A 9,255-nucleotide genomic window follows, 5' to 3' on the forward strand; every position below is an offset into this window, starting at 1 on the left:
CTGGGTCTTCCTCTGGGCCTCCTCCCGGTGCGACGTGCCCGGAACACCTCACCAGGGAGGCGTCCAGGAGGCATCCTCACCAGATGCCCGAGCCACCTCAACTGGCTCCTTTCGATGTGGAGGAGCAGCGGCTCTACTCTGCGTCCCTCCCGGATGACCGAGCTTCTCACCCTATCGCTAAGGGAGAGCCCAGACACCCTGCGGAGGAAACTCATTTCAGAAGTGGAGTGAAGTGGAGACTATCATCATGAAAATGAAGCCTTCATCCTGCGCCCTGGATCCCTTCCCCTCGTCACTCATAAAATCTAATCACTCTGCAATAAGCCCATTAATCACACAAATAATAAACAAGTCACGGCAATCTGGTCATGTTCCATTGCCTCTTAAAACTGCCATCATTAGGCCTCTTCTGAAAAAATCCAATTTGGATCCAGACATTCTTTCCAATTACTATCCAATTTCCCACCTCCCGTTTCTGTCAAAAGTGCTGGAAAAAGCAGTTGCTGCTCAGCTGCAGGTCCACGTACAAAAACACTATCTGTATGAGAAATTCCAGTCTGGTTTCCGTGCAGCTCACAGTACCGAGACCACATTGCTGAGAGTTACCAATGATGTCCTCATGGCTGCTGACACTGGTTGTCCCTCTCTCCTTGTCCTCCTTGGCCTCACTGCTGCCTTTGACACTGTGGACCATAGTATCCCTTCTCCACCGTCTTCATGTGGAGGTCGGTCTCTGTGACACTGTCCTGGACTGGTTTAAATCTTTCCTCTCTAATAGGCTAGAATGCGTTAGTCTTGGCAATGCCAAGTCCCAGACTGTCTGTGGTTTCCCTCAAGGGTCAGGTCTAGGGCCCCTGTTATTTTCCCTTTACATGCTGCCCTTGGGTCAAATCGTTAATCAGTACAACATCTCTTTTCATTGTTATGCTGATGATACACAACTTTACATCAGGACTGGAGCATTATCATCACCACTGTCACCTCTATCTTCACTCACTGCCCCCACTACCTGCATGGAGGAGATAAGGAAGTGGATGAATCAGAACTTTCTTCAGTTAAACTGCTCCAAAACTGAGGCCAAATTGATTGGCATCCCTCACTAGGTTCAAACATAAACTATAATGACTATTTCCTTTTCTGGACAAGACATCCCCCTCTCCACCTCTGTTACAAATCTTGAAGTAAGAATGGACTTTCATCTCACATTTGAAAATCACATTAAGCATCTGTTTAAAACCTGTTTCTTTCATCTCTGCAATATCTCCAAACTTCGCCCGTCTCCCACTTTTTCTGATGCAGAGAATCTCGTCCATGCCTTTGTCTCTTCCAGGCTCGACTACTGCAGCTCTCTGTTTGTTGGAATCCCCAGCAAAAACATTCAGAAGCTTCAATACATTTAAAACAGTGCAGCCAGGATTATATTGAGAACTCGTAAATTCAAACATTTTGCACCCATTCTCCATAACTTTCACTGGCTTCCTATCACCTACAGAATTCACTACAAAGTTGCTCTCATTACCCATCAATGTCTAAACGGAACTTCACCGGATTATCTGAAGGACCTTATTGTTCCATACTCATCCACCCGATCTCTACGATCACAGAACTGTTATCTCCTCCACCTTCGACTATCCAAATTAAGGACCATGGGAGATCGGGCTTTCTGTGTGGCTGCCCCCCAACTCTGGAACTGGAACTATCTGAGAGCTCTGCGACCACTGGTTGACTTCAAAAAAGGCTTAAAGACTTTTCTTTTTAAGCAAGCCTATTCTGCCTTCACATGATTTTATGATGATGATTTTAGCACTGATTTTAGTCGCACTTTGTAGCACTTTGAGATTTTTGTTAATGAAAAGTGCGTTACAAATTAAATTCATTATTATTATTATTAGACAGACTCTTATTTCGAAGAGTATCTGTGAGGATTATTTTAAAACTCCAGGTTCCAGCCTCTTCCTGTTTGCTCTTTGTGTTTTTCTGACTTTAAACCCTGAATCCTGCTGACCTTCTGACTGAATCCTCCATTGAAGGTCTGATTAGAGAACATGAAGTCTGAGATTCTACAGGATCTATGGGGGCGGCCATGATGGAAACATAGGAGGAAGAAAAACATGCTGGGTAATATGGAAACCAGGGATACAGAACCTGCTGAGTCAATGGTTGCCATGATGATTCATGCCTTTTTGGGGATGAAAAAAGGGGAGGGGCATCAGACAGCAGCATTTTAGGCAGAAACACAGAGTAAAAAGTAAGCCTCAAACAGCCTCTGTGTGAAAACTGTAAGTTGGATCAAAAACCTTGACCTATGAGCAGAAGGTTCTGACAGGTTAAAAAGAGCCTTCACTTCCTGTTTGGAAGAGAAAATTCTGAGCTCAGATACAATGGAAGTTGATGATGACTTTGGGTGTGCAAACTCTGACCTCTGACCTCTGGAGGATTTGAAAGAAAACCATCAGTCCTACAGCAGAGAGACACACTGGGTGAAAGAAGACAGAAATACCTATGACTGGATGGAGAAACTGGAGAAGAAGAGAAAAGACTGTGGAAATAAAAAGTTTGTTTGCAAAAATGTTGGAGAATTTAGACAGGTGAAAGGTTAGCATGGCATCATCAGACTCTAAGTTGAACATTCTGTAGTAAAATATCCAAAAATCCTCCAACTCAAACTGTGATTGTGTAAAAATTTATAAAGATCTGAAAACACCAGTTCAGTTTAAATGTTTCTGCTGTGAAGTCTGAGCTGTAGAGCTCCAAACAGGACTGAATTTTATCACTTGCTGCAACTACATATTGGTTTTTTAGTTAGCTTTTTTTTTTTTGGGGGGGGGGAGGGGGGGGGGTTGTTTTTCGTCACATTTAACTAATTTCAGATCATCAAACAAATCTTAATATCAGAGAACGATAACCTTTTTTTATTAAAGGAAAAATATATCCAAACCAACCTGGCCCTGTGTGAAAAGTTATTAACCATTAAACCTAATAACTGGCTGAGCCTCCCTTGGTGCCAACATCTGCTGATGGCCACATGACTGTGGAGGAATGTTGCTGCTGTGCTTCAGATCATCGTTCTGCTGCAGAACACAAACATTCTTAAGCTTAAGGTGACAAACTGATGGCCGAACGTTCTCCTTCAGGATTTTCTGGTGAAGAGCATAATTTAAGGCAAGTGGTCCACCTCCTGAAACAGCAAAGCAGCCCCAGACCATCACACTACCACCACCATGTTTGACTGTTGGTTTTTCTAAAATGCAGAGTTAGTTTTACTCCAGGTATAACGGGACACACGTGTCCCAGAAAGCTCCACTTTTGTCTTGTAGTCCACAGGATCTTTTCCCAGAAGTCTTTGGGATCATGAAGACGAGATGGATCTTTGTGTTGTTTTTGTTCAGCAGTGGTTCTGACCCTGTAACTGTCCCTGCAGGCTATTTTAGTCCTCTGTCTCTTTCTTCTTGTTGAATCATGACCTCTGACCTGAACCGAGACAGTGAGACCTGCAGAGCTTTAGATGTTCTGGGTTCTTTTGGAACCTCCTGGATGAGTCGTCCATGAGTCCTTGGAGTAACTTTGGTCAACTAGCTGCTCCTGGGAAGGTTCACCACTGTTCTGTTTTCTGTGTGTAGTGGCTCTGTTTAGGTCAGTTAATAATTTTATAGGTCTGACAGTAATCAGGCCTGGGTGTGGCCTGGCTTTTTCTCTCTGCTCCTGGTGGAAGGCTGACATGTTTCTTTTCTCTCTTAGTAATTCTTATTTTGGCTGTTTAGCTGGCCTTTTGGTACTATTAGTCATGTTGTACCATTAGCTTAGCATTGTCATGTTTCAGTTTATGTTAGCTTATTTAGCCTACCTGTACATTTAGTTTAGTTTAGTTTATCTTAGCTCATATTTTGACTGTCTTAGCCTAATTGTTGTTTAGTTTAGCTTTAATCTTATCATGGTTTTATTTAGATTATTTTAGCTACTATTTGAATGTTTTAACTTATGTTTAGATATGTTTAGTTTCATGATTTCATTTAGATGATACTATATTTCATTAAGACATTATTGATCTGTATTTGATTATGATGTTTCTATGATGTTTGCTGTACCTCTGTATTTGATTATGTATGTTTGACTATGTACCTGCTGTATTTGATTATTGTTGTTTCTGTTGTAAAGCGCTTTGGATCGCCTGCTGCTGAAAAGTGCTATATAAATAAATTTCACTTCACTTCACTTCACTTCACTTTATTCATAACAAGGAGGCAATAATACTTTCACAGCACTATATATCCCATTGTTGTCTACGGGAATATATTTCAGCTTTTTGTGATTCTTGTCTACACCGTACGATGTTCTGCTACCAAAAGTCAAAGCTTACTGTTATTGATTAGGACGTTTGCTCTGATGTATTTTTGTTTAGGTTTTAGAGAAAAATATCTAAAAATTTACACAAACAAAAGATATACAGGTAAATTGTGATAAGGATATTTCATTAATTATGGGATAGCATCATTATTATTTCAATAATCCTATGAAACAAAAACTTTGAATTTAAAGGTTTGTGGTTGGGCAGTCTGTTGTCATGGTAACATCAAGTCTGTGGTGATTGGTGGTGTGATGGAAGCTGCTTCTTAACTTCAAACCAATTAGCACTCATTTGAGGGATTATCTGCTGCTAATCAGATCAGAACCAACTTTAGGAGAACCAGAGGCAGCTTGCCCACGTTCACATTTCCACTTTCCTCTGGGACGCTTCCAGAATCAGAACTGGTTCATCTGTTTTAGGTGGGTTTCTGCCGCAGTTTCTGTCCCCATGCAATATGGAGTCCCCCATACTCCTCCCCGACCTGCAGCTCAGTATTGTGGGTCTGAACCCTTCTGCTGCTCTCTGGACCGGATTAGAACTCTGAGACAGTTCTGAAAGTGCACCCCGAACCCTGTTGGACTTTTTTCAGTGGGAATTTTCTGAGTCGACAAAATGCCGTTCCTGACTGTGAAGTTCAACCTGCAGAAGCGGGTAAAGCTGGCTCAGGGTCTGTGGCTAATTTACTGGCTCTCCGTCATTTTGGGTATCATGATTTTCAGCCTCGGCATCTTCTTCAAGATTGAACTGAGGAAGAGGAGCGAGGTCATGGACAACATTGAGAGCCACTTGGTTCCAAACCTGTTAATCCTGGTGGGCATGTTGGCCTGTGGACTGAACGCCTTCGGGGGGAAGATGTGCCATGACTGTCTGGACCCCATGAAGTTCTCCAAGATGAAGTCGATGCTGAAGCCCTTCATGTTGTTGAGCTGTGGCTTCAACATTCTGCTGCTGCTGGTGGTGCTGCTCTGCTTCCTCATGCAGTTCTCCATATACCTAACGCTGGCCGAGGGCCTGAAGAACTCCATCCGGTTCTACAAAGACACAGACACGCCAGGACGCTGCTTTATGAAGAGGACACTGGACATGACGCAGATTGAGTTCCGCTGCTGCGGAAACAACAACTTCAGGGACTGGTTCGAGGTGCAGTGGATCAGCAACCGGTACCTGGACATGAACAACGACGTGGTCAAAGAGTAAGTACCTGAACGCAGCTTGCAGTGAGAGGTGAAAAAGTGAGTAACTAAATGCAGCACACAGCAAATAGGCAGTACATAAATGCAGCATGCAGTGAAAGGTCAAAGAGCAATTACCTGAACACAGCACATCATTTTATAGTTATAGAGTTAGCGCCTGAATGCAACACGCAGTGACATGTGAAACACTGACTACTTGACAGAGCAAAAAGTGAAAAGAGCAGGAATAATTGTAAGCAGAAAGGCAAAATTTATTATCTAGATGAAAAAATACTGCTTTTGTAAAGTCTGGGCTTATTTTCCGTATGTACCACTTGTTTTTGCTGAATGTAAGTCCTGTTTTCAGGAAAATATTTGAGCTCCTGACCACATTTCCTAATACAGAGATGGAGAAACGCTGTGACCAAAAACCTATCAAGAGATCTTCTGCTGGGGTCACCCTGATCTACGAGTTTGAGCAAAACATGTTCTTATGCTAAAGAATTATCTACTGCATTTATTGGTAACTCTTTTATATATAAAATATGTTCCAGGATACCAGAGATACATCATAAGACTAAGATATTAAAACCACCCTGTTGAAGGCTGTCCCTTGCTGTTCTGGTAATAACATCCAAGTTGCCATCTTCTCTGAGTTCTTTTTTTAAATACTCATTGAAAAAGCCTCAACAGTATCATGCAATAAAAGGTCAAAGAATATGTAAGAGAATGCAGCAAGCAGGTGGTGACAGGTCAGAGGGTAAGTACCTGAAAGCAGCACGCAGTGATAGATCAAAGAGTGTGTACCTGAATACAGCACACAGATGATAACAGGTCAAAGAGAGCGAGTACTTGAATGCAGCATGCAGAAAAGAGAACCTGAACATAACATACAGGGGTTTTTTTTATTCAAAAGGGGGATTACATCAAATCTAATGTATTTGAAATGAAAACTATGAGTGTCTGAAAGTTTGACAGAATTTATTTTCTGTATTTCTTAGAAGTTACAGAAGTTGGTTCGGTGAAACAGTGAGGTTGTTCCTCGGCTCAGCAGAGGATTAGTCAGGAGATAAGGAGGTTAAAGTTCCTTGAAGTCTCTAATTGGATCTGATATCACGCTCGCTGAAGCTTTCAGATCACCATGATGAGGAGAAATCAAACGTGATCAGATGAAACACATCTCTACAGCACATGTGGCACATCAAAGAGATGTCATATCAATCCTCAATGAAAAACATGAGTGGAGATTTAAGGACCTCAGAAATAAATATCTGACTGTAGAAACATTTCTTTATCTCAGTAAAGATTAAATAGCCCATTCATTATGATAACCCACAGGCCACACCCACTGGCTGCAAACATCAGCCAGCCACATAGGCCCCTCTCCTGACATCAGAGCTATATAAGCGACCAGATACACCACTCATATTAAGAATTCTTAAAGATTTTGTACAAAAACATAAAACAATTGCAAAATTAAAAACATGAATCATGCAGCTACCTGAGTTAGGTCAAAAGCAGAGACCTCAGAATGTCCCCTGTAGAGGGCGCTAACAAAACTAGACATTTGTATGTAGCATGTAGAGGCCACAGATAATAAAAGGCTGCGCTCCCTACATGCTGCAGACCAACTGTGGCACTGCAGCAATGGTTGGGCTGTTTTAGATGGGTTTTCTCAATGTGGCCAGATTTGACTATTTGATTTGACTATAGGAGGGTGTTTTAACTGCTGGGTGGCCCCTTTCTTAAACCGCTCCTCCTCCACTTCTGCTCTTTAATCAAAGCTGGCTGAATTGAAGCCTTTATGAAAAAAATTAATGCTGTGGACCCATGGCGTTTTTTAAACCAAGATGAGAGACAATACTCTTTACTTCTCACATATTCTTACTCACATTGATTTTTTTAGTTGATAGTAGGCTGCTCCTATCAATTTCAGACTGTAAATTTGACCTTAATGAAATATTAAACCGTGCTTTGGTCTTCACAAACATTTATTTCCAGAAATTTGCTAATGTAGGACCACCATTGCATTTTGATACACATCTACTCCTAGATGTTGGCTTTGTCAACTTTGTCTCTAAACAACAACAAAAAAAAAATTCTTCCAAAGTCACAGCCTCTATGTTGTGGTAAAAAATGATGGCTTTTATAATGGGGGAGATTATTTCTTAAAGGGTCCATCACAGAAAATCTAGAAGAGAGAAATTAGCCAGGTTGTTCGAGCGCATTGTATGTTTAGGTTCTCTATACGCAACTACAAACAGCCAAATATGTATAAAGAACAAATGTCTTTGAAAACTAAATATGATCTTATCACATGACAGCAAACCACTGAACTTTTACTCAATTCAAAATCCACATTTTTGCACCAGTTTCAATTTGACTTTGAAGCTGGTGCAAAAAACCTTATTGCTCTTATGTTTCTGCAGACTTAATCTCCTTCCTCAGTGGCATTAATACACTCTCTAGATCTGAATCTGGCTAAAAAAAACTGGACCATTCTTTCATGCAACAGATATGTGTAGATTTGACTGCAGTCAAATCTTTACAAAGTGCTAAAAACCCAGGTCCAGATGGCTTCCCATTTGAATTTTAAAAACCTTTTGAAAGCAACCCGTCTAAGTCCTATTAGTGATGTTTGGTGAGTCTTTTAATACAGGCATGCACCCCAAAAACCTTAAACTCGGCTACTAGTCATTTTACAACTACTCCACAACTGTTCTACCTGAGGCATTAATTGGGCTGGATGCTGAAAAAACCTTTGACTGTCGAGTAAGATTATCTGTTTTCTATTTTAATGATTCCTGAAGCCCTCGTAACTGAAGAGAGGAAAAGAAGCCATTGCAACGTTGGGTCTATTTGGCCCAAAGGCCATGGGAGGGTTAAGGCAAAATTTAACCCATGGGTGAGATTAAGCCCCTCAGGCAGCTGTCAGCACAAACTCTGAATATTTTTGCTTACATCGTTCTACAAGGTAGGGATGCGTACAAAGTCCTCTTTTTTACTACTGTAATGAAGCCTTTGTTTATTGCTTTACAATCTAATCCTGATATATTTAGCATAAATCAAAACTGTGAAGTTGAAGATGGCCCTCTATGCCGATGACCTTCTGTTACTCCTGTCAGACCTGTCATGCTCTATCCCTGAAGCCATTTCAGTCCTGGATGCACTCAGTAACATTTATGGATATAAACTTATTCTTAGCAAAAGTGAGGTATTTACTGGCATAAGTGTATCCACTCAATAATCTGCCATTCAAAATATCCAATTTGGGTTTTGTCTATCTTTAAGTGTACATAGATGACACAATGGTTAATCTTTAAAAAAAAAACATTCTCTCTATGCTTACGCAAATTAAACACGATTCTGAGTTATGGTCTCTCCTAAATAATTTTGTGGCTGCTACAATTAATGCCTTGAAAACGACTATCTTCCCATGCTTCTTTTATCTATTTCAATGTATTCTAATTCTAATTCTCTAATTCTCCCTGTAGCTTTTATTAATATGGTCAGTAGGTAGGTAGGTAGGTACATTTATTTATATAGCACTTTTCAGCACGAGGCGACTCAAAGTGCTTTACAACACAGAACAAAATTACAGACAGAGTTACAGAACATGACAAGATAACTAAGCTAAAACATGACAATGCTAACAAGGTACAGGATAACTAAACTACTAAAACATGATATTACTAAACCAAGGCACGAAGAATCTAGCTAACAGTGAATATGATAACT

At 40.8% G+C, this 9,255-nt stretch overlaps 1 protein-coding gene across 2 annotated transcripts in view; it reads left to right on the forward strand.

Moving 5' to 3' along the window:
• The first annotated feature begins 4,564 nt into the window (after window positions 1–4,564).
• Window positions 4,565–9,255, forward strand: part of prph2b (peripherin 2b (retinal degeneration, slow)) — a 75,384-nt gene continuing 70,693 nt past the window's right edge. The window contains exon 1 of one of the 2 annotated variants that reach the window (XM_017434452.3): window positions 4,565–5,538. In XM_017434452.3, the coding sequence (XP_017289941.1) occupies window positions 4,958–5,538 (581 nt within the window). In that variant the 5' untranslated portion in view covers window positions 4,565–4,957. The remainder of the gene's footprint in view (window positions 5,539–9,255) is intronic. The other variant, XM_017434451.3, reaches the window with a different exon arrangement.

The sequence above is a fragment of the Kryptolebias marmoratus genome, linkage group LG22 (genome assembly GCF_001649575.2).
Source record: "Kryptolebias marmoratus isolate JLee-2015 linkage group LG22, ASM164957v2, whole genome shotgun sequence".
In the NCBI taxonomy this organism is placed as follows: Eukaryota; Metazoa; Chordata; class Actinopteri; order Cyprinodontiformes; family Rivulidae; genus Kryptolebias; species Kryptolebias marmoratus.